The sequence below is a fragment of the Eimeria necatrix genome, genomic scaffold, assembly GCF_000499385.1.
Source record: "Eimeria necatrix Houghton genomic scaffold, Enh_scaff147, whole genome shotgun sequence".
Taxonomy (NCBI): Eukaryota; Apicomplexa; class Conoidasida; order Eucoccidiorida; family Eimeriidae; genus Eimeria; species Eimeria necatrix.
The window spans coordinates 1-16,408 of record NW_013654960.1 but is presented as its reverse complement, the minus strand read 5'-3'; the positions used below and the strand labels follow the sequence as shown (position 1 = coordinate 16,408).

At 49.5% G+C, this 16,408-nt stretch overlaps 2 protein-coding genes across 2 annotated transcripts; both read right to left on the bottom strand.

Annotated features, from left to right (window-relative positions):
- Window positions 1–238: 238 nt before the first annotated feature.
- Window positions 239–8,579, bottom strand: ENH_00014900 (pre-mRNA splicing factor RNA helicase, putative; the record flags this gene model as incomplete). The annotated part of the gene is made up of 18 exons (XM_013584308.1): window positions 239–352; window positions 537–654; window positions 827–947; window positions 1,125–1,230; window positions 1,500–1,637; window positions 1,886–2,268; window positions 2,513–2,647; window positions 2,898–3,342; window positions 3,890–4,072; window positions 4,356–4,504; window positions 4,770–4,949; window positions 5,222–5,346; window positions 5,636–5,738; window positions 6,019–6,209; window positions 6,401–6,539; window positions 6,979–7,118; window positions 7,483–8,318; window positions 8,502–8,579. 18 exons carry the CDS (start codon window positions 8,577–8,579, stop codon window positions 239–241), a joined length of 3,684 nt encoding a protein of 1,227 aa, XP_013439762.1.
- Window positions 8,580–11,384: 2,805 nt separating this feature from the next.
- ENH_00014890 (translation initiation factor SUI1, putative) lies at window positions 11,385–12,639 on the bottom strand (the record flags this gene model as incomplete). The annotated part of the gene is given in 4 exon segments (XM_013584307.1): window positions 11,385–11,624; window positions 11,630–11,632; window positions 11,818–11,926; window positions 12,359–12,639. Coding segments are annotated over 4 exon segments (633 nt in total).
- Between the last annotated feature and the right edge of the window lie 3,769 nt (window positions 12,640–16,408).

Here is a 16,408-nt window from a genome sequence, read left to right as displayed (position 1 = left end):
TGCAGCCAGAGAGCACAGCTCGTCGCAGCAAAGCAGCGGAAGCAACGTTGAACAGTTTTCCCTTTTATTTGTGAGGAAACAACAAACCAAAAGCCAAATGCGCTTCTTTCGCAGTGACTGTGTCTGCGATCGTCGCTGCTGAGGCTGCCGCGCCTGCAGCGTTCGCCTCTGCAGCTGTTGCACCTGCAATTGCTGTTTCTGCGACTGCTGTCTCTGCAGTCGCTGCAACTGGTCGCAGTTACCTCTTGCCCTGTCTGCGAGAAAGTCTCCAAGCGTTGGGCTCCTCGAACCTGTTGTAAAGAGGTTCGATACGCTCCCGCATCTTCCGGCGAGAGAGCCGCTGTTGGTCTGCCTGCACCGGAAAGCGGTCGCAACATCAGGAGCAGCAAATATGCCATGCAAATACCCTTCAAGCAACGACAGGCAGTAGCAGCAATGCAACATAGGCTAGACTGATAACGCTAAAAACTGCAGCAACGGCACCAGGAACAGCATGAGTAGCAGCAGAGAGGCTGCACCCGCAGCACCAAACATACAGGCTTGAAGAGCTTTGGAGCGACGTCGCACAGCCAGAGGGGTTCTATGGTGCAGCAGTCTCGCAAGTACTCCTTCGTCGTCAAGACAAGCTCATGGTAAACCAGCCACTCGGGGTTCCTGCAAAAGAGCAGCATCAACAATGCTACGAGCTTCAGCAGCTGAACCAGCAAAGCAGCAGCTACAGATCACTTAGCTGCAAAATGTCTCGAAGTCGAGAACAATCGACAAAGCAACAACAGCAGCAAGCCAAACCCACGCAAAAATTAAAAGCAGCAGCATCAACAAATACCTGTTGTACAAGGCACTCGACGGGTGCATGAACACTTGCTGATGGTCTACAAGGGTTCGATATCCCTCTTGAGGATCCACCCGGCAAGCATGACGGAAGAAACCAGCGCATATGCAGCGGCCTGAAAAAGTCATTAAGAGCAGCAACAGCATCGGCAGAGACAGTCTATTGATAGATGATTATATCATTTGCACAGCCAAAGCTAAACGAACAGGTAACGCTCACGCCGCCGAACTTGACGCAATTTTGCAGCTTTGCGGCAGCTAGCAGTAGCAGCAGCCTTAGCAGCACTGCTCACAGATTCGCTTGTAGTCCTTTCCCGCAGATATGATGTCAAGTTTGTATCTGTCCATAATAGATATAAGCTGCTTTCTCACATCCTGGGCCCTTCGCAATGCGCGGTGCTAAAAAACAGCCAAAAACCAGAGGCATTAAAAACAAAGCTTCACATACTGGTGCCCAGCAAGACTACTGCATGAAATGGAGACACGATGTCCTCCGGGGAAGCAACCCTCCCCATCGGCAGCTTTGAAGTGTGAGCAGACCTAAAGAATGCACCGCATCAGTTTCCTTCGAATGAAAAAAGATAGCGAGCAGCAGTGATGGACTGCGAGGAAAGGAAAATGAAGAGCAGAAGCAGTGAACTAGAGCTACAGCCCTCAACAAATCTAACCTGTATAAAATTCTCATAGCACCAAGCGTTGCTGAAACGGTTTCGCTGCCATGCACGATAAAGCTCCAAGTAAGTGATGTGGTCCCCTTCGGGCTGATGAAAACCACTTTTCTTCTGGTCAGCCAACGCCTGCCGGTCCTGTCAAAGCATAAAAGAGCAACGCCAAACGGAAGAAGTACATAAGCCGCAATAGCATTAACTTCCAAGAACAAGCCTCGAACTTTGAAAGCTATGCCGGGACGTTCACGGCTTCTCTGGGCACCGTCACACACTACAGAAGCAGCGCAACGTCCGTCCGTGGGACTGTCGGGATTTTTTTGCAATTCTACTCAGTACACAGCGACTCTTATTCAACTTGGGCAATGTGTTGTCTAAGGCTAAGGTACCTTCGGTCTGTAGAACACGTTTTGAACCGAAAGCATGGCAACAATGGTGATGATCTCGTCACTGCACTTCAAGTCAACAGAAGTAAGCAGCATCTTGCTGAGCTGCGGCTCCATGGGAAATTCAGCCATTTTCCTGCCGAGCTTGGTGAGGAGGCCCTCATCGTCGAGGGCTCCCAGCTCGAACAGGGTTTCTAATGAATTGATTAAAGTCTGCACGGGGGGAGGGTCCATGAAGTCAAAGTTTAGGAGATCATTCACTCCCATAGCCTTCAGCAACAACACTGTGTTTTCCAGATTCGTTCGTTGAATTTCAGGCACTGCCGTTGGCAGCATCTCGCAACGGTATGCAGCTTCTGTGTACAGCCGGTAGCACTTCCCGGGCCCTGCGCGCATGCATACAAACGCATGTGCATGCTAAATGCAGGTAGGCACATATCCAGGTAAGCTGGGAATGCACGATCCACGTTTGGAGGGGATGGCCAAAGCTCCCCTGACACTCAATGCACAACACACCAACAAGTGAAGGCTGCTGCACCAATCACAGAAGCAACCATACAGAGCGACTAATGCGAAAGTTCAGCACTAGGACACGGAGCTAGGTTTCCAAGGTCGAGATTAGCGTATTACCTGTGCGGCCAGCACGACCCGCACGCTGCCGAGCATTTGCCTGGCTAATGGGGGCAACTGTCAACGCATCCATCCCAGACTTGGGGTTATACATTTTCACTTTTGCGAACCCCGGGTCAATCACAAAATATATCCCTGCACGCGCACACACACCCTAGATCCAAAAACCCATACGCCCACACTGTTAGCAATCTTCAGCTCTCACATATAAACGGTGTGAAGCCCTCTATCCTAGAGCGCAAACTATACACCCGCATTCGATGCCGAAGTTTTCAACGTACAGGATGACCTCAGCAGCTGCGGTCAAACGCAGACAGTTTCTTAGTCATAGTGGAAAATTAAAGCTTAATCCTCTAACTGTGAACACTTTGAATACGAGCCTAACCGTCAATGGTAAGGGACGCCTCCGCAATGTTTGTAGCAACAACGCATTTCCTGCAGCCGGGGGGTGCAGGGTCAAAGATCATAGTCTGAACTTCAGAAGGAAGGGCGGAATAAACTGGCAAAATGATAAGGGGAGGGGGATTAGCGGATTCCAGTCTCTGCATGCGTTCATGGAGGGTTTGACAAGTGGTGTCAATTTCCTCCTGGCCAGTAAGAAACAGCAGTATGTCCCCAGGGGGCTCGCAAAGGTGAATCTGGAGGACAGTAATCAACGCCGCTTCCACGTAGTCCGTCTCTGGTTCCTTTGTGTATAGAATTTCCACAGGGAACGTGCGCCCTGGGATCGTGAAGATGCTGGAGTTGAAAAAATAGTTTGAAAACTTCTCAGCGTCCAACGTTGCAGACGTCACGATCAGCTTGAAGTCTGGTCGCTGCCTGCAGCACTCCTAAAAAAATACAAAACAAGCGGGACAGCAAATCTTATCATCAGGGGCACGAGTGAGTGCAAAAACAATGCAAAGCACAGCGTGTATGGACAAGCAGAAATGGTGTAACACCTTGGAATGGCGGGCAAAAAGAAGGCAGCCAGGATGGGCCAATGCGGTCATAGGATGGCAAAGGAAGAAGCAACGAGAAGAAGAACCAAAAACCAAGCATGCAAAAGTGCTGTAGAGAGGGTATCTGTCGCCTGCGCTGTAATGCACGCAGCCGTCACCAGCCTCCCCCGTTAATGTGCCGCTTCTCAAGGAAACAGGAACGCTAAAGGAGACGCTGTGAAAAGGCGTGCCCCTACACACTGCGGAGGTAGGAAACCTAGGCAGTGGCGAGAAAGCGGGAAAAGCCAACGATCAAAAAGAGAAATCACCACAGAAACACGCGGATACGTCAAGCGCGTAGACCACTCACAGGTGACCTGACCCCAAACCCGGAGCTCTCTTCCCTAAGCTTTCAGCGCTAAAACAAAAGGTTACAAAAGGCAGCAGGTGGCCTCACCTTCAGAAGACCAAAGAGAACATCAGTGCTGATTGTGCGCTCGTGAGCTTCGTCAAGCATCACCACGGAATATCTCTGCAGCCTGGGGTCGACCAGCGCCTCTCGAAGCAGCAGACCGTCGGTCATGTATTTAATTATGGTGTCCGGTGAAGTGCAGTCTTCAAAACGAATCGAATAACCCACCTGCGCACAAACCGTTATCTCCTAGCTGTCAAGTCTAAGCTCTAATCCAGCAGTCGCCAACCGAGGCTCTGCGCGGCCCAACGTCACTCATGCACGTCATTAACGGGTGCAGGAGTCCCAAACCCAGCCATCAAGGCCACTCCGCAGTTGGCACCACTTCGGGCATTTACTGTAATACTGGAAGACCTATTTTGAAGGCTCCGAATGGAAACTATTTGGAGTCTGTAGCCCAAGCTTTCAGCCATCAACCCTAAGCCCCCGTCCATAAATGCCGTAGGCTCACTTCTTGCCCAAGTCTGCAACCGAACTCTTCTGCCACTCTCTTCGCAACGCTCATTGCGGCAACCCTTCTCGGTTGAGTGCATCCAATAAGCCTCCCAGGGGTGACAAGACCCGCTTCTGCCATGTACTGGGTCATCTGCGTCGTTTTACCTGTACGGGCATCCAAAGTCTACACCTTAACCTTCAAACAGTCCCAAAATGCGATAACATGTAGCAGTTTCGACTTCCCAACGTGCCAGCAGAGGCACAAAATACACATGCAGACATCCACACGAATATGAACGCATGAAGGCAACGACAAATGACACATTAAAAAAAAAGAGTTTTGAGGCCTTAACATTAGACATGCACCAAATTTGCAGTAGGCCAACGCTGGTTGCATGCACGAGGACAATGAACCAAGAAGACACCGCACCACTGCCTGTCTCTCCAATGACAATCAGGACTTGATTTCCCATAATAGCCTTTAGTAGCTGCTCCTTCAATTTGTAGATTGGCAGGGAGCGACGCTGCTCCGCAATAGACAAAGTACTCTTGATCCCAAAGGAAACGTTCTTCCCCAAGTACAGCTTTTTCCATTCGGGCATTTCGTAACCTGATTCCACACACCAAAAAGCAAACAAAAAAGGCTGCATATACGCGGTCAAAATGAGACACGCACAGAGAGCCAGCCAATGCCTGCAGCCCATCAAATGCAGGCGCTCGCAAAAGTATCAACACAGGCGACAGAACTAATAGATACAGAACCACGCCACCAAAAAAGCCAAAACTGGCAACAGCAGCCACATTAGGGACAACAGAACAGCCAACAGCAGCCACAGCAAAGGCTGAACGCACGGGGAAACAGCAACTCTAGCCTAGACGTACCTGTCTGCCCCAGTCCTTGGAGTGCCTGCGCAATGGTTCTTTCACCCGGCTGAGGGTTCGGGTCCTCCCACGGCCTTGACATATCTTTGGGGATGGAGTCCAGAATGGCGGCCTCCTGTGCTTGTCTGAGAAAGGACAGCAAGCACATACAGACAGGCACTGGCACATTTTCGGAAGAATGTGTGAACAGAAATATTCCACTCTGGAATGGATGCACTGAAAAACCACAAGTACACACACATAAATGCAAGCATTCACAAAAAGAAAAGTAAACTGCGAGACGTGGAGAACAAACACATCAAGATGAGTGCATACAATAAAGAGCCACAGGCTCATTTTCCTATGTATACATGCCCGTCTGCTTGTTTCTGCCAGCCTCCCTAAGCCCTGTCATCGTGGCTCTCTGTCTCCTACCTGACATCTCTCCTCTCCTTCGCAAGGGTCTGCGCAGTCGCTGCGGCTCTGGCCAGAGAACCATCCGGATTCGCTACAATCTTTACTGGGGACAATTGCATGCCTAAAAGCAGGCAAAAAAAAAGAAAGCGCATGAGATTCTATCCGACGGCAGCCGAATACGCCTATTTAAACCTAACTAAACCCTCACTTCATGAGCCGCCGCAGTCACCACAACCTGAATTAGGAGCCCATATAGTACCGAATCCTTGAAAGGCTCGGTTACACTGCCTCTCCTTCACTATGGCCTGCCCTGGGGTCAGCAACTGCTTTGGGACATACATACAAAGGTGCATGCTCGCCCCGCCAGCCCGTAGCTACGATTTCGTACGAGTCTGGCCTACCTGCTCTGGTGGTTTGGCCTCTTAGGAACAGTGGTTCCTCGTCCACCACTTCGATCTCTACGTCCTCCTCGGCCTCCTGTACTGGCAAGATTCCCCCTGCCTCTTCATCGTAATACGGGTTTTCTTTACTGCTCACAAGGCCGCTGCGCTGCAGCTGCTGGGCCTCCCACTTGTCGTAGTCCGACATCAGCCTGAGCACAACCGACACCGTGAACTCTGAATCTCAACACCAGGCCCAGGCTTAAAACTCTAAGCCTTGACATCAAGGTTGATCAGTGGCTCTGTCAAATATTTGGCCACAAGGTAATAGCGATCAAGTCTGAGAAGGGCAGTGTGTGCAAAAGAAAGCTAAGAAAAAGGCTCGCGTTGAGAGCTTGCACACTTCCTCTTTCTGGAGTATGCGGTCTCTTCTTCTGTGGAGTCCAGGTTAATTTTAACCCCCGTTATCCGACCAAGGCCCTTCTTCTCCAAGGCCTGCGCGTGCTCCTCGGCAAGGGATTCAAACAGCGCGGCACGCGAAGCTGCAGCAGCAGTAGCAGCAAGGCAATAAGCGGCAACACAGGAAGCCAATGCCCAACAACGAAGTGCAAGAAGCTATCACTTGAACCCAGTGGGCATTGAAACCAAACAAGCAGATGCACAGGCACGTAAACGCTGCTAAGGGCCGCAGGCAGGAGAGTTCACGGGAAGATGAGGAAGCATGCCAGAACAGCGGATGCTGCAGGAGAAGAGAGGCAACAGCGAGCTTGACAGAGGGCACAGTGCCCTAAAAGGCAGTATATAGCACTGCAATAATGCATATAAAGACAATCACAGGAAAGCTGGAAAGGGATTGCTCAACATAACACAAACGTGAGCAAACAGACTGCTGCACAGCAACAAAGGCACAAATAAGAAACAGCGGCTGCATCCGGTACTGTTCCTATCCCAAAATAACTACGAATTTTCAACAAAACTCACAAGAAGTGCCGCCCTGAAGGTTCCTCGGCTTGAGGTCTCTGCCTGTCGCCTGATCCACCTCTCTCATTGTCAGCGACAGACGAGTGCCAGCGATTGCATGCACCTTCACCTTCACCACTTGGCCCTTTCGGACGGCATCACTGAAAATAAAACCAGCCCAAGCGCAAAGTCTTGTCTCCTGCCACCCTCCTGATCTGTATGCTTGCTTCTTCGTGTTTAATCTGTGCACTGGCTCCATCCAGTTGTCTGTTATTCACAGCTTCCAACCACAATGCATGTACCTCTGCCTCTCACAGACTTTGCATCTTAAGACCTCACATCATGAACAGGAAATCCTGTTCATGATGTGAGGTAAAACCTATCGCTGTCTGCTCATCCTCGTGCCCTGTCTGTCTTCACTAATCTGCACAGTGCCTCCATTTACACCCGAAACGCCTATCTGTTTTCTGGGCCACAGAAGCTGGGGCTTAGGCTCAATGTTATGAATTTAAAGACTTGGCTCACGCGCTGACACACGGGCCTCCGTCGGGCCTGCTCATGTCGGCCACATGAAGCAGCCCTTCTCTTCTGCCCTCCGCCAAGTCCAGTTGCACGAAGGCTCCGTACTCCATGACCCTGGAAACAACCCCGTCATATATCCCATACCTTTCTAAGGGGGCCCCTCTCTTCCCGCAGAAGTTCAGGTTTTCATCTGCTGCACCTGTTGCTGCAGCCGCTGTTCCTGCTGCGCCTGAGGCCCCTCCAATAGGCAACGCGTTCGCGCCTGTCGCGCTTATGCCGCCCTTGCTGCTGCTGTTGTGATCTCCTCCCCAGTACCCGTCCTTGGCCCTTTTAAAGGCTTCCTGCTGTTCTCGCATCAGTTCCTTATCGTCCTTCTCCTGCTCCAGCAGTCGCTGCGCTGCAGCAGAAAGAGGGGCGTGGTCGTCGGGCCGCGCCAGCTGCAGCTCAGGCCTGTCGAATCTGTTCTGCATGCAGAGACCTGGAAACTTTAACTCCTTCTCTGTAGGTGGATGCTGCGAAACTGAAAAAGCTGAGGCTGGCAGAGGCTTGCTGCCGTTAGTGCTGCTGCCGGGGGGAGAAACTTGTTCATCTTTGGAGTCTTTCACTGGAGACGGCGAGACACCGTTCTTGGCGCCTATCCCGCTGCTGCCGCTACTGGTACTGCCACTCGCTGCTGCTGCTTTTGCTTTTTTGCTTTTCGCTACAAACTTTGAAATCGATGTGTACAGACTGACAGCGAGAGCCTGAGTCACCGCGGAGCCGTTTGCCTTCAGCTTGGCCCGGAACTCCTCCAGAGACTGTGACTCTTCTCCCAAGTGTAGGACGAACTCTGCCAAATCCTGCAACCAAATAAGACAGCACAAAGGCAAGCGAAGACCAACAGGGTTTAACGGCACTTGAGGAAGAGTGTGGACACGTCCACGTCAGACAATGTCCATATCTCCACTTCGCATGTGTTGTTGAAGGCATCGCCCTAAATGCAGCGCCGATGCTCATGTGCATAGGGCTGCGTGCTACATTACCTTGTCGCTAATCCCCCAATGGTTGTGCAACTCTGTTGCAATGCGTGAAACGAGGCTGAGCCGCTCTAGCTGCTCCATCGTCACCCTCAGCCGCCGTTGTCTTTCCTGGGTCCCCTACTGTTACAGCCCCGGGGGCTTCAAGCCCCCTCCCTACGGGCTAGTCTAATTTTAGGAACCGTAAAGCCTTGACACGAAACGTGGTTGCCGCAACCCTTGCCGAAGTTGATCTATGCCAGCACATGCTGGGACGGCCCCGTCACTTAGGTATGCGTAAGTTGCGGATGGCTCGGGCGGAGTCAAAAGTGTAAGAAAAACACGAAAAAACATGAATATCTAGGGCTCATATGTTAGCGTTTAACTCGTAGCTCTCGCGGCAACAACAGCGGAGGCTGCTGCTACCCGCATGCATGCAGCCCCCAAAAAGAAGGACACAGAGGATCAATATAATAAAGACTATTGTTGTTAATGTATCTCTTTTCCCCGAAGCTTTCATCGCACTCATGTTAAAGTGAAAGCGCAATCCTTGAACTGCGTTGGCAGCTTTGCCGGGCACCCAGAGGCCCTGGGAAAAACAACAACGGTCCCGTTTACTGCGCAGTAGAAGCACGCTGTAAAATTTAATTTTTATAATTAGTCTCTCAGAAAATCAAGTGGTGGCGGCGAAGGGAACAAATACGTAGCGTGCTGTCTTCAGGGAGGGGAGGGTCGCCAGCTGGTTCTCTTGTTTGGCTCGGCTACTTTATACGCTTACATAATCGGTGTACAAATCGTACTGCTCCCTTCCCATTTTGGCGGTTGCACACTTTAAATGGGTCTAGCGGTACAAGCAAATACAACACTGCAGAGACGTTTGTGTAAGTGGCGTGTACTGTGCTATACGAGCGCGATATACTCATTCTCTGCAGCAAGGTACTTGAAGCAACATATGTAGCATTCCTCTGCAGCAAGGTACTTGAAGCAACATATGTAGCAGACAACTTCAGCGCAGCAGTGTAGCTCATGTGAATGAGTAGGATTGGCCTGCAGTGAACCTAGATTAAGCATTTCAGGGAGGATGGCAGTTCGTTGCATGTTGCCGGCTAGCCAGACCTACTCAGAAAAACATAGTGGCCCGCACAAGTCCTCTCAAAGCAGTATAGGACTCAGAGATAGAAAGGAAGGAGGCACAGAACGGTGAAAATCAATGAGCAGTTAACATGCCTTCTCAGAAAAGGCCAAGCGGTGGCCGTAAGAAGGGAGGGAAAATTATGTGACTTCAAATTCTCTTCTTGTACCTTGAGTGCCCTTGCGTTAGTGCGGAAGTCTACCTCTGGCATGCCCTGTTGGTGAGCATATCTTATTGCAGGAGCTTTACGAAATACCTCGGCTTTGAGACACAGGGACGAGCAACAAGTAAGGGGAGATCATGGGCAATGCTGAGTACACTGAAGAAGAACCGGAGACTGTTTTCGCGCAGCAGCCGACGTGTTTATATGCGACTCGCAAAGAACAGCTACGAGGAACTACGCTTACAGCGTATGCAGTATCCTTTGGTAGTTACCAGGAACTGTAACTACGCTCATATAGCACGAAACACGCCAAATATACAGCAAAACGCACCAAAGAAGAGTGTTCTTATTTCCGTCGCTTCTTCGATTCATCCCACGAAATTCAACGAGAGACGATTTCTTTCGGGCGCTTCAGACACATGCTGTAACTGATGCTTGTATGTGAGCAACCAGTCATTGAGAAGTTTAGTTTACATTCTAGTGCTTGCCACTGAAGAAGCAGAACTAACACACGTACTGCTAACACGCTCGTATCCCATGCCTTTATCTACGTGCAACGCCGAACACGTATATTCAAACAACAGACTGGCGCCTATCCAGACATATCTGAACTGCATCTGGTAGCTAATTCTAGAAAAACATTCTGCATGTATGCACCATATACCACACTCGCTTTGCTCAACTTGTCCAAGCATCACTTTTTCCTGACGCTCCTAAGGGACTGGAGTCGTCCCGAATTCCTCTGAACGAGTTTAACTGTCGCAGGATACCAGTTGATGGAACTCCCCTATCCTGCTTTTGCTGCCCGTCCATACCCGAAGAACCCATCTTTTTAACTCCTCAGGAAGTGCATGCAATGCTACTACCCCTCCAACTGTCCTAATCCTACAGGACCCAGTAAACTATTCCGGGGCTTGACACTATCACTAGCAGGCCAACACGACCCATTTGCCTGGGCAACTTCTGTGCTACAATACTTTACTACTACACGCATGCACTGGGCAACTAAATAGCACCCAGCCCATGTTCACGTATAAGGGCCCTCCGAAGTGCCAACAAAAACGCCGAACAGATAATGAAGCCACCCAATAAACCAGAAATGGAGTCTCGAGTGTTGGCGGCAAGGGAACGAGACGCTGGCTTCCCTCCGCAAGCTGCGGGGTCAGCTCCAGATAGACAACTGCTCTGCCCCCACCAGAGACCCTCTGGCCTCAGATATGTCAAAGAGGGCCCCCCCATCTTCAGGACCCCAATTCTACACCAACAGGGGACCCCACCATCTGCACTGCTATCGCGCCAGCTACCGCCTTCTCACCCGCTCCACCATATATATCTACTTCCCGATGTATAAATTACATAAAATGGCTCGACACCCTTTGTCACTTTGCTGCTCTCAAAGCGCTTCAAAGTCCCCCACGCCTCGACAGTGGGAGAAACGCGCGGTAGCACCATAAACCTCGGGGTGCGGGGTGGCTGAGGACTCGTACACGGGTGGAAAGGCGTTTGTTCTTCACAGTACTGCTGTCTGGTTTCAACACGATATGTATAGAGGTGTGGGCACAACGGGTGGGCGAAAATGTAGTGTTACACGAGAGGCCGGTGGCTGGCTAGCTGTCTAGACACCGTGGATCCGTAGCTGTTCAGCCCCACAGATTCCCTCTCGCTCGAGAAACTCCTTAACCGCCTGGCGTTGATCGCCCTGCAGCTGGATGATGCTACCGTGTTCGGGGTCCTCTATAACAGTTCCGTTGCAACTAAACTCTTTCTTAAGGGCTCGAACCATCTTCTTCAAGTCGAAGGCCTTGGGCAGACCCTGCACGGTCGTCACACTCTTGCGGCCATTTCGCTGCTGATTTCTTATATCTGCGCCCACAAAAAACGCACAAAGCAACAGGAAATCGAGTTACCCTCAGAAACGAAGCCATCTATGCTAACTAGCAAGCGAACATATGTTCCTTGCTTCTGCGCCACAGGCAGCTCAACATCCAGCATCGCCCAGACTGTGCTATGGTTGAAGCCACGTTCGGGGTCCTGGGGCTGCGGCTCACGAATGAGATGCGTTGAAGCGTTACCGCCGACACCACCGGCTTTGGTGGTGTCATTGGCGAATGGGTCAGAGACGCCGAGGTTCTGGAGGTCGAGGGACATAAGTGTATCCTGAGCAAGAAACAGAGCGAAAAGAACATACGGATAAAGCTTGAGCGATAAAGCAGAGGAAAAAACAGGTGGCTGTTTCGAAAGCAGATGCAGCCAAGCTGACTAAAGCACCAATATCCGTGGCCAATACGTCGACAAGAACGGAGAATATAGATAAAAAATGCTTCCGAAAATGAAAAGAGCCATGTAGAACACTCTCATTCGAACTCTACGTAGTCACAGGACTGACAGCACGACCCGTGATGGATCGCAAGAGCCAATGAGCCGTAGAGTGCCAACTTGGCCAGCAAAAAAAGAAGACACCAGCAACCAGAGGAAGTTTCGAGAGATAGAAAGGGATACTTAGGACAAAAAACACGCAAAACAAACAAAGCGCCCGCCCAACCTGACGCGCACCGCTTCGCGCTGATGCAGCACGCAGTGTATGCCAACCTTGGGTATGACGCAGGAGTAGAGTAGAGTTCCAAAGAGCGCAGCAAGCCGCAAAAACTCGATATTACAAAAAAAAACAGAGAAAGAGAAGGAGTGTCAGCAAAGTAGCAGTGAGAACGAGAAATGCGCGCAGCAGCAGTAGCAGCAGCAGCGCCAGCAGCAGTCCACCTCTGCAACAGCTGCAGCGGCACTGCTGCTGGAGGGGTGGGGAGGGGGCTTGCCGATGTACCAGCTGTGGCGCTATTTTTGCTTCTTTGAGCAAAAAGACGATGCTTCCTCATTTGATATGCTTATTGAGACATCTACACTGCTTTTAGAGGGAGGGAAGTGCAACTTCGGCACCAGTACTGCAATCCCATACATGTGTGAACAGCCAGCCGGCACCGCAGCGCTTCTTGCTGAATTCTAGCTAACTTGGATAACAATGTAAATAGCTGAAAATTAAGAAAAAAGCATTTTCGCGTATCTTCAAGGGTAATTTGTGCACTTTCAACCAGTGACAGGCATCCGTTGGTGCGGCCGCGGGTATCACATGTGGGTTCGTTATGTCGAAAATTCCGTTCAGAGGAATGAAGTATGCGCTATACTAAGCATTCTTGTTAGCTTCTTGTGAACTTTAAATGGTGTAAGGTGCTTAGGTGAGCGCTAAGCACTAGCTACGTTTCATTCCGCGTATTGGGTGCCCATGATAGCGTGATGCGCAGCAGATAGTTTTGGGTGCTTTTGGGGCCTGACAAAGAAGGCTTTCTGTAATTCCCACGCTGAGGTTTACTAAGGCTCAATTTATTACTCACTGTCCCAGAGGGGCAAAATGAGTTAGTTAAGCTAGCTGGTCGCTACTGCACAGGAAGGCCTGTGGTTCGAGCACACGTAAAACAGTGGGAGGGGGAACTCTGAGTAGACTCAATAACACGGGCTCTAGGATATCCCACTTGTGCTGCCGTTAGTAACAAATCAAATGCTTCTATTCTTATCCGGTTATCTCATGGCGGAATCACCGTAGACGCTCTATTGCCAGCCAACATAATTAGGCGCGCTGAGGCTTTCAGGGCAGGGTACGGCGAGTAAACCTTGTAAACTTTTCTCCTTGAGCATATATTGTGTGTGGTTGAACTGATGGAGTTCACTGGGCAAACTCTGCTGAAGGCGGCCCGACTGCTTCACTTCAATATCTAAACATCTACATCTTTGCCGCTTTACTTTGTTTACTTCAGGTGCTACATCAATCGTCGTTTTCTTTCATTTGCGTATTCATAGAGTGCACTTCACAGCTGCAGAGCTTAGCCATAGAGAAGCATCGTGCACTGAAAGCCTTTAGTTTTGGGTGTGCGAGGCCTCTTGTGCTCGGGAAGATGCCTCAAATATTAATTAACAAATGTAGTTGGTTGCGCAGGAGCCAACGTTCGTCTAGATTTTCCAACATGCTTCTCCATGTGGACATGGCGAATCGCCTGTGGCATTTGTTATTTTTCCGGGAGCATTCGCCATGTTAGCATTCACGCACAAACGATCTCAGTCTCTCTAACAGTCGCAGGTGCCAGATGAACGATTGAGCATTTGCATGAGTAAGCACGAGGGTTCTTTTGTCATTCATTGTCACTCGTCTGAGGCCCACTGTTCTCACGCACGAGAAGCAGGAATGCCACTATACACCGAAGTCATCTGCACAGCACCGGCCTTCCGTACATGCACATCTCTCATTATGAGAGTCACAATCCTTCACAATGCCAACGCCAGCACTTACGGCCAGAAGGGAGAGCCTTCTATTCCCCAAGCGTGGATTTCCCACTGCACAAAATGCCCAATTGTCTGCAAAGCGTAGCTCGCAGCAGCACAACCAGCAAAAAGGACTCGATGCAAGCTTCACAGCAGCCAACTCATATGCCGTTTTGAGATGCTCTAGCAGTTCCTTTGCATTGACGGCATGCGGCAGATTTGCACTCCGCCTCTCTGTGAAGTTCTCACGCAGGTACTTTACGCGAAGTTCTCACGCAGGTACTTTACAATCACCAGGACCACGTGATAGCAAGACAACGCTGACAACAGAAAATTTTTGTCGTGCTCAGTAAACATCGGTATGAGCCACGAGTGCATGACTATACTGCGTCATCCATCGAGCCGTACGTTCTTAATGTACTTTCAAATCTCTATAAGGAATGAAGACCACTACTACGCTCGGTACATTTTTTGAATTGTTCTATCAGCCCAGATTCACTGTTTGTCCGGTGACCACGCTCTGGTATCCGTCTCGAGCACAACGGAGCCTAAAGCGGTTGACTCTGCAAGCGGAACTTTCTATATTAATCCTCGGCATGTATAGCAATGCTATGCAGCCACGTCAGTTGTACAAGAAGTCTACAGATTCTGCATAGCAGGCACCAGTAACGGAGGCCCAATAGGTTTTTAAAACTCGAAAATATGGAAGAACCATATAAATGAAATTAACTTGAGGGAAAAAAGCTTTGAAAAATGACAAACATACAAAAAAGATGTATCCGTGTGTATAAAAGAAGAAAAGAAGTAAAATAAACTCAAGAAAAGCAAATCATAACGATGAATGAAAAAAATTGAGAAATGAAGTAAACATGAAAATGAAAAAGCGAGGGACAAAAATCTCCAGTAAACTTTACACATGTATACAGATGAAAAGAATTTGAATGAATATGGGGATACAAAAACAGTAGACTGGAAATGTGTGAGTAAATGTATGAAAACAGCAGAAAAAATCCTAAGCAATTAATTATATAGGCAAATGCTGAACAAATAAATTAGTGGTGAAAAATTCAGAAAATAAATGCACCTATAGATAAGTAGCTAATAGGAGGCAACTGTTTCACTGTCAATTAGGATATGCAATAGATAGTTCTCAGTAGGGGGACATTAAGAATAAAAAGCAAAAGAAGCACTAAAAACATGTACAAACGCTCAAATAACTGGCACAGACATAACGAATCATGACATAACGCTATGACTTCATAGAGAAAGATGGACTAGGAGGGAGAAATAAGAGTAAAAATTTAACGGAAGGAAGGAGAAATATGAGAGTAGACAAGCGCTTAGGCAAGCAGATGGGCTACACATAATGAATGAATGATTAAGCAACTGAATTGATATATCGACATCATGGCATGTTGTTACTACTACTGGCAATTGCAGAACAAGCACGCACACACGGGAGCACTAAACGCATACAGGGAGATCTGGAGGCATTGAGGGAGATTCATTCGCTAGAGAAGGACTGCCAGCGACTCCCACTATGAAAGACACAGCAGCTGATGCACTGCGGAGTCAGAAAGCAGAGTAGCAGACACACAGCGGCAGACCGACAGCGACAAGCCTCAACCATCACGAAGCCGGTAAAAGCTGCTGACGTGGAGGTGGCTCAGGAGGACAACATAGCGTAAGACAAGGATTCACGGTGAAAAAGAACGCGAACACACTCCCGATAGGGCCGTCAGAGTCATGTGGGATACAAATATCATACTAATGATGATATGCTTGGGGTTCTGTTGCTTTTGCTGCTTTTTGAATTAAGTATAATGAGAGAGCCGAAAGGACCCTGGCTCTTGCAGCAGATAATATTAAGATGCCCTGGTCGCAGGCCAGGGTTTGGAGTTGGCAGTACCAATGGAGACAGAAGGGTTCCCTGGCGGAGGAGCGAAATAAAACAGCGACAACTATGTTTCCTTTAGGCTTACCAGGTGTCTTTGTCTTTGGGAGACGTGTGCGCACATATGCCATAAGCTGGAACTACAATGCAGTGGCTAGGCTTTGCTTAGTTCACTACAGCTACGGCATCAACCCGCTCTCAATTCCCCTGTCAGTGGCAGCGAAGGATATCTAGTAAAGATAGAAGTGAGCCGATGGCTTTAAAGCTTAACGAGAGACGAACGTGCTGCCTTGAGTAGCACAACACCTATTCAAGTTTCATTCTTGCTAGTTCAGGGCCTAGTTTGTAGTGCACAGACACTACAATGGGGCTGGTTAGTGCTCTAGAGAGGATAGCTAGCCAGCGACCTACGAGGGGTCGCAAGACTGGAGGGACACAGC